This window comes from Gallinula chloropus, assembly GCF_964237585.1.
Source record: "Gallinula chloropus genome assembly, chromosome: 6".
Classification (NCBI taxonomy): domain Eukaryota; kingdom Metazoa; phylum Chordata; class Aves; order Gruiformes; family Rallidae; genus Gallinula; species Gallinula chloropus.
Genome location: NC_140091.1, coordinates 1444765 through 1459096, shown reverse-complemented (window position 1 = coordinate 1459096; position 14332 = coordinate 1444765). Strand labels below are relative to the sequence as shown.

General features: G+C 62.9%; 1 protein-coding gene across 1 annotated transcript; it reads right to left on the bottom strand.

Annotated features, from left to right (window-relative positions):
• Positions 1 to 2055: 2055 nt before the first annotated feature.
• On the bottom strand, positions 2056 to 13621 carry SLC35D1 (solute carrier family 35 member D1; the record flags this gene model as incomplete). The annotated part of the gene is made up of 12 exons (XM_084266014.1): positions 2056 to 2659; positions 3673 to 3755; positions 4466 to 4544; positions 5109 to 5176; positions 8351 to 8443; positions 9469 to 9571; positions 10057 to 10125; positions 10714 to 10785; positions 11134 to 11201; positions 12034 to 12120; positions 12213 to 12246; positions 13416 to 13621. The coding sequence occupies 12 exons, from the start codon at positions 13619 to 13621 to the stop codon at positions 2551 to 2553; spliced, it is 1071 nt and encodes a 356-aa protein (XP_084122140.1). The 3' UTR covers positions 2056 to 2550.
• Between the last annotated feature and the right edge of the window lie 711 nt (positions 13622 to 14332).

The window sequence follows — 14332 nt, the reverse complement described above, 5'->3', positions numbered from 1 at the left end:
CACACCTGGTGGCTCCTGCCCAGCCTGGGGAGCTGCAGGGTTATTTCACTTCAATCCCTGGGGGAAAGGGGGGTCTCAGTCCCCCTCTGGGAACAGCACTGGGTCCACTGTCACCTCACAGAGCACCCATGGGTGCTGGAAGCACCTCATGGGGTGTGACACAGCCACTGTGGCAGCTCCTTGCTGGGGCCTGAGTTTAGCAACACCCAGGGAGGTGGGGAGGTGGGGTGGGTCGTGGGGTGGTTTCTCCCCCCCTTCCTCATTAGGATCTTTCCCTCCCAAGAGGATTTAAAGCTGAAAAGCCTCAAGCCTCCCCCTCACACCCCCCCATTCCTCCCTGTGTCCCAAAGGACACCCAGAAGGTCCACCCACCATCCAGGCACAGCACCCTAGGCCTGCACCCCCCCTTAACCACCCTCAGCAGCTCCCTCCCTCCTTCAGCCTTCATCCTCCTGGGGTTATGGAATGCCCAAGCAAAGGGGGGGCGGGGGGGGGGTAGAGAAGGGAAGGCCAGGGAGTCATGGAATGCCCAAGCAAAGGGGGGGGCAGAGGAGGGAAGGGCAGGGGTTTGGTGGAAGCCAGTACAAAGATCCAGAGGCACATCCCATCCCACCCTGCTCTCCTGCCCCACAGAGCTGCCCCCCACCCAGGCAGGTACCAGGTTCCCCCTTTAGTCACCAAACAAGAGTCCAGGTAGAAAAGATTTTAGTCAATTAACAGCATAGAAAATACCATTTGCTTCCCCAGCATACGTGGGGCAGCCAGAGCCCAGCACAGCCCCAGGCCCAGACCCAGTAAGCTTCAGGGCCAGGGCCCAGTTTGGCCAGTAAATCTAACCAGTAGATTCCAGGATTTTTAAAAAAATATCAGTAATAATCCAAACCTGTGACACAATCGACGTCGCAGGAGCCAACGTGGCGTGAGCTGGGTGCCAGCTCCCTTCAGCAGGGCTGGGGCTCTGCAGCACCAGGGGACAGGGTGCTGGTGGAGGGAGGTGATGGCAGCTGGAAGCTGGACCAGTAACCCCACCTGGGGCTGGGGGCTTCCTCCCCCTTCCCTACAACGAGCAGCTCAGGCAGCCAGTGTCACATCCAGGGTTTTGCTGGAAGCAACACCAGGGATGGGGGAGTTATAGCAGCCCCCCCCCCCCCCACCCCAGACCTGCTCCCCCCACACATCAGACACCACACGTGCCTTACACCACGAGTAGCCACACCAACCCCTCAGGAACAACCCCTGCTCCCTGCTGCTCCCCTCCTGCTGCCCCCAAGGGGGGTGTACACTAAACCCCTCTGAAATACAAGTTTTACCAAATCTTTAACCAAAGTTATAAAACAATTCTTTTTTAACCCAAAAGACAAGCCAAGGAGAGGCCTAGAAAGAGGTGCTGTGCTCAGGTGACCCTCAAAACCAGAGCACACCCCCAGACTCATTAAAAACCCATTTGCTTAATGGGTCTCAGAGCTGAGATGCCAGACTGGCCCCAGCCAACACCCCCAGGAACCGGGGCTCGGATGGAGCCGGGGTGCTGGTGCTTTGCCCACCCCCTGGCCAAAACACCACGGGCCTCTTCCAGGCTGGGGGGGATGGGGGAACTGGCAGCCTGTGCTATGGGGATGAGATTTTTGGGCTGGAGGAGGCGGCTCTGCAGAGCTGGTGAGACATCAGCTCTCCTGAGAGCCCCGTAGCTACTCCCTGTCGGATCCAAAGTGCCCCAGGAGGGTCCCCACGCCGGGGCCAGCCCAGCGTGGCCAGGAGCCCTCCCCACCCAAGGGATGCTGAGGGTGGGGTGGGCAGAGGGGGGGGGCTGCTGCCCCCAAGGAGCTCGGGGTGGTGGGTAAAAGCTTCAGCTCAGGAACATCCCTGAGCCTTGTCAAAGCTCCTTCAGGAGGGAAGGAGAAGGGTGAAGAAACCAAGGAGGGCAAAGCCGGTGCTGGGAGCAGGGGAGCAGCACCCAGCCCCCAGCCCCAGGGACAGATGCAAGGCTGGAGCACTGAGCACCCAGCAAAGGGGCAGCAGCACTGCTGGGAGACCCCCCAGCACTCACCCCACGGGGGCTGCAGCACCGTGGCTCCCCTCCCTCCTGCCCCTCAGGGCTGCATCCTGCCCCTTCCCAGCCGGAGGGGCTGGGGGAGAGGCACAGAGCAGAGCCAGCCCCCAGCCCCAGCTGCACCCAGCACCTGGGTGCTGCTACAGAGCCAGGGATGCTCAGGGTGCTGGGAGCCAGCACCAGCCTCAGCCACGTGCACCAGGTGTGCCAGTCTCTCCTGCCAAATCACAGCGTGATTAGAAACCCATTAGTTCCTCCCAATCAGCCTTAATTAGGTGTGTCCTCCACCGTGCAGTCCATCATCTTCCCAGGGATTGGCAAAGGCAGCGGATCTCCGCCGTGCGAACTCGGAGCGTCGCCGGTGTCTCCAGGGCAGGCAGCCCCCTCCCCACGCTCTGCCTGTCGCTCAGCCCACACCAGCTGCTTCCAGGAGGGGAGGGAAGGGGGGAAAAAAAACCAAAAAAGAAGGGAAAAATACGAAGAAAGCAGCACTTCCCTGGTCACACCGAGCTCTTCCCTTTGCTATCCAGCTTGCTGCCGGCGTCCGACTGCTTGCTCAGTTGCTCCTCTGTGAAGGTGATGTAGGAATACACCAGGCTCCCAGCAATACTGCAGAACAGGGTTGGGGTGACAATCAGACACCACAGGTGGGAGCTGTGGCTCCTGCCACGCTCCTGGCTGGCACCAAGCACGACACAAACCTGTGGCCAGCACCTGGAGACGCTGCCCTTGACACCAGGAAGTTTATGAGCTGTACAGAGCAGCCCTGGGGTGATACAGCCACCAGCTGCTAAAGAACAGTCAGAGCTGTGGGTGCAGCAACAGCCAGGAGCTGCTGCAAGCGCCCAGTGCAGGAGAAAAAGCTGTTTTCCTCCTCAACCTGATGGTTTGGGTTAATCCCAGCCCCACGGCTCGCTCCATCACCAGGGGATGGGCAGAGCAGGGAGATCGTCCCAGCACAGCAGGACAGACCCCTCTGGACCGGGATACGGGACCCCCAAACCCAACAACACGTCTTCTGCTCCCTCAGCAAGAGGATTTGGACATCAGACTCTGAGAGCAGCTCCACATCCCAGGCTCATGCCTTGAAACCACCCCAGCACATGGAACACTGGTGCATTCCCTGGCTTTACACCCCCCTGAGTGTCTGGGAGCCCCCCCAATTCCAGAGGGGAATCGGCTTGTTAAAGGGCAGAGACTGGCAGGACAAGGGGGCTGGAGTGAAGCTGGAGGAGGGAAGGGGGAGAGGAGAGATTGGGGGGAAGTTGTTTGCAGAGAGAGTGGTGAGGGGCTGGAAGGGGCTGCCCAGAGAGGGGGTGGGTGCCCCATCCCTGGGGGTGTTCAAGGCCAGGTTGGCTGGGGCCCTGGGCAACCTTGTGTAGCTCCAGGCCTGGAGGTTGGTGTCCCTGCCTGTGGCAGGGGGTTGGAGCTCTGGGACCCTTGGGGTCCCTTCCAACCCAGACCATTCTAGGATTCTATGATCCTGCTCAGCACCAATACCAATCCCAGGGGTTCTTTGGGTGGCTGTTTCAGCAGCAGCCTTTCCCCAGCTGAACCATCACAGCTCCACGATCCCCCCTGCAAACCACACCCCAAACCCACGAGCACCCAGCCCTTCTTACCTGATATTGAGACCAATGAAGTTAGTCCATGTAAAAATATAGTCTCCTCCAAAAAACATCCCAATATAGGTTATTAAAATATTCTGTGGAGGAAGAAGAGTTGAGGAACAAGAGTGTAACTGTCTGCAGAGCTCAGGGCAGGGAAACACACTGGGTGTTAAAGTGACGTGGAAATGGGGACAGGGTGAAAGGGCAGAGGGGTGGCAACGCTGACTTGGCACTGGGAGGGTTGGGAGCTGCCAGAAATGCTCCCACACCACAGCCTGGACTCAGCAGGATGCTGCAGCCACTGGGCTGTGAGGCTCCCCCCATCCCAGCTGCACACCAGCCCTGGGTACCAAAGCCCTGAGCGAGCATCCCACAGCACCCCAATTCCTGCAAGGGGGTCCCTGGGATGGGGTGACCCAGGGGATCACAGCTCTTCCTGGGTGTTGTGCCCATCATCAGCCCCGGGGAAGCAAACACACCCCAGGCATCTCTCTACTCCCAGCAGCAGCAAAAAATGATGAATGGCCCAAATCAGCCCCAAATCAGGCCCAGCAGGAGCCCCAGAGCCACCAGCCAGCGCTTCCTGGGCTGCAGAGCCAGGGGACATGTGGTGCTGGGGCAGCAGAAGCAGGATGCAGGGATGCTGTGGGTGCCTTGAGGATGCTCACAGAGTGAACCCCACAAGGCACCAGCACCCTCCTGGGAGCTGTGAGACGACCTGAGCCAGGCAGAGCTGGAGAAGAGCCACAGCACCAAGCACAGCCAGATCCACCCCCCCACCCCCCCAGCTCAGCAGTCCACTCACCTTAATGCAGCCAACTATTGTAGTTGTCAGAGCAGAGTTGTACTGAGTGCAGAGCACTGTGGAGTACATCAAAATAAACCTGCAGGACACAGAGAGCCCAGGTCAGGCTCCAGGACACACAGGACACACAGAGAGCCCAGGTCAGGCTCCAGGACACACAGGACACACAGGGAGCCCAGGTCAGGCTCCAGGACACACAGGGAGCCCAGGTCAGGCTCCAGGACACAGAGGACACACAGAGAGCCCAGGTCAGGCTCCAGGACACAGAGGACACACAGAGAGCCCAGGTCAGGCTCCAGGACACAGAGGACACACAGAGAGCCCAGGTCAGGCTCCAGGACACACAGAGAGCCCAGGTCAGGCTCCAGGACACACAGAGAGCCCAGGTCAGGCTCCAGGACACGTGTCCTGTGTCACCACTCAGCCCATCCCCTCTCTCCTGGGGCAGGATTTGGCTCAGCACCGTTGTCTTTGGCTTCAGTGGGGTGGGAAATCATTTCCACCTGCCCCAGCTCTCAGAAACACTGACTAGAAGATGAAACCCCAGGGATTTTTTAGCACAGAACAGCTCAGGCCAGCAGGACACGACTCTGTGGGACACCCCCCACCCCCACCCACCCAGAGCAGCCCCCTCTGTCCTTACCCCATCACGCAGGACAGCATGAACTGGAGGATGAAGAGTGTGTCTGCCCAGCCCTGGTACTCCATTGCCTGCAAGAAACACACCCCACAGGCCTCAGAGGAGGAGGAGGAAGAGGAGGAGGAGGAAGAGGAAACGTGGCCGTTGGTGGTGAGACAAGAGACAAACCCCCAACTTCAGCTTTCACATCCCAGCAGGGAAATCAGTAAAACAAACCAGCCCAAAAATGGTACCCAGGGGCTGCCTGTGGCAGCATCACACCCCCCAGCAGCACCCAGAGACACACTTACACCACCGAGTAACATCCCTACAAGGAGGAGTAACCAGGGAAGGCATTTCCCAAACAGTTGTTGTCTGGAATCACCACCCCAAGAGCCCCACAGGCACCCACACTCTGTGCATCCCCCCCTCCCCTGGGGCTTGCAGGGAGGGACCTCCAGCCAGAGCACCCTGCTGCCACCCCCCACCCTGACAGCTCTCTGGGCTTCTGATGCCCAAAAGGGAGCAAAGGGTTCCTGGGTTGATTTAGGAAGTTCTGGGGGGGCTCAGGAAAAAGCTGGGGGTGAGCAGAGCAAACCACAAGACTCCAGCAGTGGTTTAGGGGTTCAGCCCCTGGGGATGGTGCTGATGGAGGGGGGCAGGGGGCAGGGATCAGGTGGTTGTTGGGTTTTCACTTGTTTTGGTTGGGGTGATGCTCCAGTGGCAGGTTTGGGGGTGATGGGCTCCAAGGACAACGCTCTGGCAGCAGGATGGGGACCAGGAGGTGGGTGCTGCCCACCAGGATGGGGACATCAGTCAGACCCAACCTCCCCCTGCTCAGCAGAGGGAACAGCAGCCCCCTTGCCCCAGGGATTGGGGGAGAGCAGCAGCAGCCCCCCTGGCCACACCATGGCCACCCAGCCTGGAAGCAGCCCCACAGAGCAGCCCTGGGGTGCTGGTGGTCTGTGGGGTGACCATGGACGTGCCCTGGGGGTAAAGAAGCTGTGTGAGGTCTGGAGCTGTGGTTTGGGGGGTCCTTCCCACTGTGGGGGGGTCCTTCCCACCGCTCAGTGCTGGCAGGGCCATTCTGGGAGTGCTGGGTCTGGCACAAGAGAGACTGGGTTGGACTGGGGAGGGTCAGGAGCATCCCTGTGCCCAGAGAGGCTGGAGCTCAGCAGGAGCAGAGCAGGCTCAGGGCATCTCACAGCCCCCCAGGAGGGTGTGGAGAGGACAGGAAGGTGCCAGGACAGACAGACACAGAGGAGGGTCCCTCCAGGCCTCCGGAAATGCTTCTCACTGCCAGGGTTGTGTGTCCCCTCCCCTTGCTGTCCTCACCCCCTCCAACCCCTCCCCAAAGAGCACAGCCACACACCGTTACTGCTGGAGCCTGGTAAGGAACCCCACACACTGGAACACACCCAGGAGAGGGGTGGGAGGCTTCACCACACCCCCCCCTCCCTGCTGGAGCCCCCCACCCCCCTGCAGCCCCCCACCCTGCTCAGCACAAGAGGGGTTTTCATGGGGCTGCAGGCAGGGAGCTTCCTGGCAGCAGCTCCAACAGAGCCTGGCTTTGTCTGTGCCAGCAGCCCCAGCTCAGCCAGGAGAAAGAGCTTCATTCAGGGGGGAAAAAGAGAGGAAAAAGTAGGAAAAAACCATCAAAAATAGGCAGTTTCTCTGCTGGCTGAACAGAGGCTGCCCAGTGTGGCACAGAGCAGCCCTCTGCTCCAGCTCCTGCTCACAAACAGGCAGTTTATCCCCAAATACACCCCCCTGAGCTGAGTCTGAGCTGCCTGCACCCCAACACTCCCCCTCTGCTAACCACAGCTCCTCAGCAGGGCCACACTGCCAGGATTAATGCTCCTAACGAGGAATAAAGTCATCAGGGGCTGGGGGACACAAATGGGGGTCTCCAGCACCCACAGCAGCCACCCATGGGGGTCTGGGGAGGGGGCTAACACCTCCAGTGTTCACTTCCCCTGCCCATGGGTGAATGGTCATGCTGGTGAGTAAAGAGAGGGCTCTGGGTGCAGAGAGCCAGGGGCTGCACACAACCACGTGTGAGGATGCTAAGGAGCCTCAGAATCCCAAACCACAGGGGTTGGAAGGGACCTCAAGAGATCAGGGGGTCCAACCCCCCCAGAAATAGGTGTGTGAATACACAGAGGTGCATGAAGACACATAGAAGACACTAACACTAACTACTAACACTAACTACTAACACTAACTACTAACACTAACTACTAACACTAACTACTAACACTAACTACTAACACTAACTACTAACACTAACTACTAACACTAACTACTAACACTAACTACTAACACTAACTACTAACACTAACTACTAACACTAACTACTAACACTAACTACTAACACTAACTACTAACACTAACTACTAACACTAACTACTAACACTAACTACTAACACTAACTACTAACACTAACTACTAACACTAACTACTAACACTAACTACTAACACTAACTACTAACACTAACTACTAACACTAACTACTAACACTAACTACTAACAGCTTCCAGTGTTTATAGAGCACTAGTAGTCTACATAAACACATGTGTAAAGTACCAGTAGTACTCATTGTTAGTACAGCAGTGGGAGTTCTTTGCAGAGAGAGTGGTGAGGGGCTGGAAGGGGCTGCCCAGAGAGGGGGTGGGTGCCCCATCCCTGGGGGTGTTCAAGGCCAGGTTGGCTGGGGCCCTGGGCAACCTTGTGTAGCTCCAGGCCTGGAGGTTGGTGTCCCTGCCTGTGGCAGGGGGTTGGAGCTCTGGGACCCCTGGGGTCCCTCCCAGTCCCTCCCAGTCCATGGTTCTAGCACGCAGAGCCACAGGTAAACTGAGGCAGCACAGCCCAGCTGCTCTCTGGAGTGGTTCCAAGCAGTGCCAGCCCCAGCGAGCAGGCAAGGGGGCTGCAGAAACCCATCTATGCTAAAAAAATCATGTTTTAAAGCAATATTTGCCTTCTCTGACTGCTCTGACACTTCCCCATTCCTCAAGTGTTACAAAACCATCCTGAGATGGGGCAAACCTGGGGGTTCAAAGCCCAACGTCAGACCCACAGCGACTCCCTACTCCGGCACGGAGCCCGTTTGCAAAGGGGGTGAGGAGGAGGAACTACAGGGCTCCCCTTCTCCCTAAGGCCAAGCAACAGAACAAGCACATTTAAAACAAACAGCAAAGCGTTTTCCAGAGCCCTGAGGGGCACAAAACCACCAGGGATTTGTTTTTTGGGGGGGACAGGCATCCTACCTTCTGCGCATCCCCGGTGAAGTAGGCGATGGTCAAGGTGGGAAGGATCATGAAGAGAGCATTGTAATACAGCAGCCCGTACTTGCCCAGCTCCTAGGGAGAAAAGAATTGGGAAAAAAGGGGGAAATAAACCTCTGTAATATTGAAGTTGCTCCCAAACAGGAGTGGAAAGTGTTATTTATACTGACACTCGGGTCTGGGGAGCGGAACCCAGGCAGGGGGCTCAGAGACAGGAGGGTTGGGGGGGCTTTTTGTATAGAAATATACATGGTTTTTAATATATATATAAATATATGTGCTTGTCTGTCTATGTATGTGTAGAGAACAGCCTGAGGGAACGAGCTCACACTGGGATTTACACCCACCATCAATCCAAATGCAGCCACAAGGGACCACGGTAACTGGCACAGGAGCATGGTGTTGGCCAGCACCAGAAGCCCAGGGGCACTGGAAAGCCAGGCACTGGGAGAAACCATGGGGCACTGGGAGAAACCCAGGGGCACTGGAAAGCCAGGCACTGGGAGAAGCCCAGGGGCACTGGGAGAAGCCCAGGGGCACTGGAAAGCCAGGCACTGGGAGAAGCCCAGGGGCACTGGAAAGCCAGGCACTGGGAGAAGCCCAGGGGCACTGGGAGAAACCATGGGGTACTGGAAAGCCAGGCAATGGGAGAAGCCCAGGGGCACTGGGAGAAGCCCAGGGGCACTGGAAAGCCAGGCACTGGGAGAAGCCCAGGGGCACTGGGAGAAACCATGGGGTACTGGAAAGCCAGGCACTGGGAGAAGCCCAGGGGCACTGGGAGAAGCCCAGGGGCACTGGAAAGCCAGGCACTGGGAGAAGCCCAGGGGCACTGGAAAGCCAGGCACTGGGAGAAGCCCAGGGGCACTGGGAGAAGCCCAGGGGCACTGGAAAGCCAGGCACTGGGAGAAGCCCAGGGGCACTGGGAGAAGCCCAGGGGCACTGGAAAGCCGGGCACTGGGAGAAGCCCAGGGGCACTGGAAATCCTTCTGGATGGGGAAGGGGGATTTTGGGGAAAGGGATGGGGGAGCACCAGGAGAACCTCCTGTCCCATCTCTGCCACCCCCTGCCAGCACACTGAGCCACCCCAAAGGTCAGCCCACCTTTGAGTCCAGCTTCTGCTTCACGTAGGCACCGTTTGCAGCTGTTAAGGCGTCGTTAATGAGGATAAAAATATACCCCTCCAGGTCAAATGCCAGATCAGCACTGGGAAGGGGAAGGAGGACAGATTAGAGCTCTGAGCTGTGCACCCAGTAATGCACTGGGACAGGCTGCCCAGGGGGTGTGGAGTCTCCTTCTCTGGAGAGATTCCAGCCCTGACCTGTCCTAGGGACCCTGCTTGGGCAGGGGGTTGGACCCCATGGGCTCTGGGGGTCCCTTCCAAACCCTGTGGTTCTGTGATTGTGAGCTCCCTTCTCCCTTCTGAGTGGCCAGGAAAAGCTACCCACACGAGGAGGGGATGGGATCTGAGGGGGGAGAATGTTTCCTCCCTACTAGGGAGCACGTCCAAGGGGATACAAGCAGCCAGCATTTACACCTCTGGCTTCTTGGGATCCCAGCCTGGTCCGGTTTGGAAGGGACCCCGAGGATCAGAGAGCTCCAACCCCCCTGCCACAGGCTGTACCACCCTCCTCAGCATCACCAGCCGGGCTGGCTGAGCCCCAGGGGCACGGGCAGCACCCAGAGCTCACCTGGCAGCCACGAACGCGCCCAGGATCATGGCGAGCACCGTCATCTGCACGCCCCAGGAGAACTTCTTCCTGCAGGGAGAGGAGCAGGACAGGGCTGTCACACCCCAGGGACACCCACCCACACCACAGCAAGGTGCTTTTACACCGGTATCTGGACAATTATCTGTGGGTTTGTTATATAAACCCCACCACCACGATTTGGCCCTGAGGTGGGGAAGGTTGTCAGGGTGCTACAGCTCTGCCTGGGGCAGGAGGAGGGGTGGAGATGGGTATGTGGCATCATGGCAGGGGGAAGGACCAAAGGGTGTCACCAGTGGTTTTGGAGGGGAGGGGGTATCTCTGGGGTGGAGGGGCACAACACCCTGCACCTCCAAACCCACACTGCGCCACAGGCAGAGACAGAGCGTGGCCATCCTCCCCCTGCCCAGCTCCTTCCAGGCACGTGGGGATGGGGCAGGGCACCCCGAAATGCCACAGGGGCACTGCACTCCGTACCCACTGCCTGCACCCACCCTCACCCCCAAAACACCCCCCACCCCTTGCCACACACAGCTCTGGGGCACGCAGAGCCTCAGTGAGCCCTCCCCACACCTCTGCCCGTCTCGAACTGGGGTGCGTCCCGGGGGTGGGGGGAAGGGGTGGGTCTGGGGGACTCACTTGAGCAGGAATCCTTCGGCGAACATGGTGAAGAGGATGGAGAACCTCCTCAGGACGGTGAACATGGGCAGGCTGCGAGGGGAAGGGTCGGGGGGTGAACGGGGGTCACCCCGAGGCGCTGGGGTAGGGGCTCTGCAGAGCAGAGCTGCCCCACGCAGCCCGTACAGAGGCAGCAGCACTCCCACCCCCCCAAAAAGCACCATCACAGATGTTAGAGCCCCTTTGGGGTGGGGGTCCTGGGGGCAGCCCCCAAACCCTCCCCCACATCCCTCCCGTGGATCTACACCGCGGGGACAGAGGAAGAACAGCATCACCGGGTCACCCCAAAGCCACAGGGCTGGGCAGCAGCTCCCCGCAGACACCAGACCCCCGCCCCTTCCCCACAAAGACCTCCCCACCACCAAAACAAGCCGCCCATACTTCAGTTTCTTGGTGCTGAACAGTCCTGTGATCTGGTTCCCGAAATACAGGAGAGGTAGAGGGAACGTCTGGAAAACCACAAGAGGGACAACGGGACACATGAGTGACCCAGGAGCCCCCCAGCAGCCCCCTCCCCTTTATAAACAGGCATCAAACTATTTCCACCCCACACCATCAGCAGTCACACGTGTCCCAGCTCCTCCACCGTGGCCACATGGCCCTGGGGCACTGAGCACCGGCACCCTGCCCAGCACCAGGGCTGAGCACCCAGGCAGGGGGCTGGGAAGCTGGGCAGGGGGCTGGGTGCCGAGGGCAGGAAGATGGGCAAGGGGCTGGGTGCCGAGGCCAGGAAGATGGGCAGGGGGCTGGGTGCCGAGGCCAGGAAGATGGGCAGGGGGCTGGGTGCCCGGGCTGGGTAGCTGGGCAGGGGGCTGGGTGCCCAGGCTGGGTAGCTGGGCAGGGGGCTGGGTGCCCAGGCTGGGTAGCTGGGCAGGGGGCTGGGTGCCCAGGCTGGGTAGCTGGGCAGGGGGCTGGGTGCCCAGGCTGGGTAGCTGGGCAGGGGGCTGGGTGCTGAGGCCGGGAAGCTGGGCAGGGGGCTGGGTAACTGGGCAGGGAATCCAGGCAGGGGGCTGGTTCCCCGGGCTGGGGAGCCGGGGCAGGGGAGCCGGGCAAGGGGCTGGGGAGCCGGGGCAAGGGGAGCCGGGCAAGGGGCTGGGGAGCCGGGGCAAGGGGAGCCGGGCAAGGGGCTGGGGAGCCGGGGCAAGGGGAGCCGGGTGCCCGGGCAGGGGGGCCAGGGCAGGGGGGCCGGGTGCCCGGGCAGGGGGGCCGGGGCAGGGGGGCCGGGTGCCCGGGCAGGGGGGCCGGCTGCCCGGGGCAGGGGGGCCGGGGCAGGGGTCTTACCCGCCGGGGAACGTGCCTGTCGAGGTCGGGGAACTTGACCACCCGCAGCGCCTTGCCCGCCCAGAGCACCGCCACCGTGGCCAGCATCTGCAAGAGAGCGGGGTCAGCCCACGGCCCCCCGGCAGGGGTGGGGGGTCTGGGGGGGGGGGGGAAGGAAAGAAAGGGGGGACCCCACTCACCTGTCCCAGCCCCACGCACAGCGAGGAGGGGAACCTGCGGGCAGAGAGCAGACATCAGCGGGGCTCCCGTGTGGGTGAGCAGGGGGGGGACAGGACACCCCCCGCGCCCCCCCAGCCCGCACAGCGGAGGAGCCCCGGGGGGGGGGGAGCCGGGATGCCCAGCCCGGGGAGCCGGGGGGCGGTTGGGACACGGGGCGCCGGCCGTGCTCCGCGCTGCCGGGGGGAGAGGGGGGTCCGCAGGGAGCGGGGGGGGATGGAGGGGTGTGCATGGGGGGAGGCGTGCGGGGGGGCGGTGCAGAGAGGGCTGCGGGGCGGGGGGGAGGCGGGGGGGGCAGCCCCGCTGCTGGGGTGAGGGGGGGATGCCCAGGGGTACCGGACCCTCGGGTGGGGGGTCCGGCTGGCGCAGCACCCAAGCTGGGGGGATGGGGGGGCGCACAGCCCGGGTAGGGCACGGCCGGAGTGGGGAGGGGGCCACAAGCCCGGGGGGAGTGGGGGGGCACAAGCCCGGGGGGAGTGGGGGGGCACAAGCCCGAAGGTGGGGGGCACAACCCCGGGGGGAGTGGGGGGCACAACCCCGGGGCCCACCGGAGGAGTGCGGGGGGTCCCTCCGGGGGTAAAGGGGGGGGGCAGCCCCGGGGGGGGCACAGCCGGGGGTGGGGGGATAAGAGGGGGAGGCACAACCCCGGGGGGAGTGGAGGGCACAACCCGGGTGCCACCAGAGGGGTGCGGGGGGTCCCGCCGGGGGTGAAGGGGGGGGAGCCCCGAGGGGGGCACAGCCGGGGGGGGAGGTAAGAGAGGGGGGGGGCACAACCCCAGAGGGAGTGGGGGGCACAACCCGGGTGCCACCGGAGGGGTGCGGGGGGTCCCGCCGGGGGTGAAGGGGGGGCAGCCCCTGGGGGGGCACAGCCGGGGGTGGGGTGATGAGAGGGGGGGGCACAACCCCGGGGGGAGTGGGGGGCACAAGCCCGGGGGGAGTGGGGGGCACAACCCAGGTCCCACCAGAGGGGTGCGGGGGATCCCGCCGGGGGTGAAGGGGGGGCAGCCCCGGGGTGGGGGGGCACAGCCGGGAGGGGGATAAGGGGAGGGGGGGGCACAAGCCCAGGGGGAGTGGGGGGCACAACCCGGGTGCCACCGGAGGGGTGCGGGGGTCCCGCCGGGGGGTGGGGGTGGGGGCAGCCGCGGGGTGCCGCGAGCAGGCCGTACCCGTAGGTGGTGAGGACGCTCTTGTTGACGACGACGATGAGGAAGGAGCTGAGCCCGTAGAAGGCCGCGGCCAGCAGCTTGAGGCAGAGCGTGAGGCCCGGCGCCGCCATGCCCCGCTCCGCATCGCCGGGCGCGGGGGCTCCCGCGGGGGCTCCCCCCTCGGCCCCGGCCAACGGGCGTCTGCGCGCCGCTGCCGACGACGACATGGCTGCGGGGGCGGGGCCGCGCCGCGCCGGGCGGGGCCGCGGGGGGCGGGGCCGAGGGAGCGGCGCGGGCGGGGCGGGACGGGGGGGGCGGGACGGGGAGAGCGGGACGCGGGGGGGGGAAACGGCACCGGGGGGGGGAGCACGAGGGGGAAACGGCAGCGGGGGGGACGGCACGGGGGGGAGATACGGGCTGGGGGGGATACGGCTCGGTGGGAACGGTGCTGGGGGGCGCGACGGGGGGGAAACGGCACCGGGGGGGGCGGCACGGGGGGGGAGATACGGCCGGGGGGGGATACGGCCCGGTGGGAACGGTGCTGGGGGGCGGCACGGGGGGGAACGGCATCGGGGGGGGGAGCACGGCACAGGGGGCGGCACGGGGGGAGGGAGACGGCACCGGGGGGGAGCACGAGGGGGGGGAGATACGCCCTGGGGGGGGATACGGCCCGGTGGGAACGGTGCTGGGGGGCGGGACGAGGGGGAACGGCATCGAGGGGGGGGCACGGCACAGGGGGCGGCACTGGGGGAGGGAGACGGCACCGGGGGGGGCGGCACGGGGGGGGAGATACGGCCTGGGGGGGGATAGGGCCCGGTGGGAACGGTGCTGGGGGGCGGCACGGGGGGGAAATGGCACCGGGGGGGCGGTACGGGGTGGGGGGAGCACGGCACGGGAATAGGTCACGGGGGGGGGGGGCACGGCACCGGGGGGGGCAC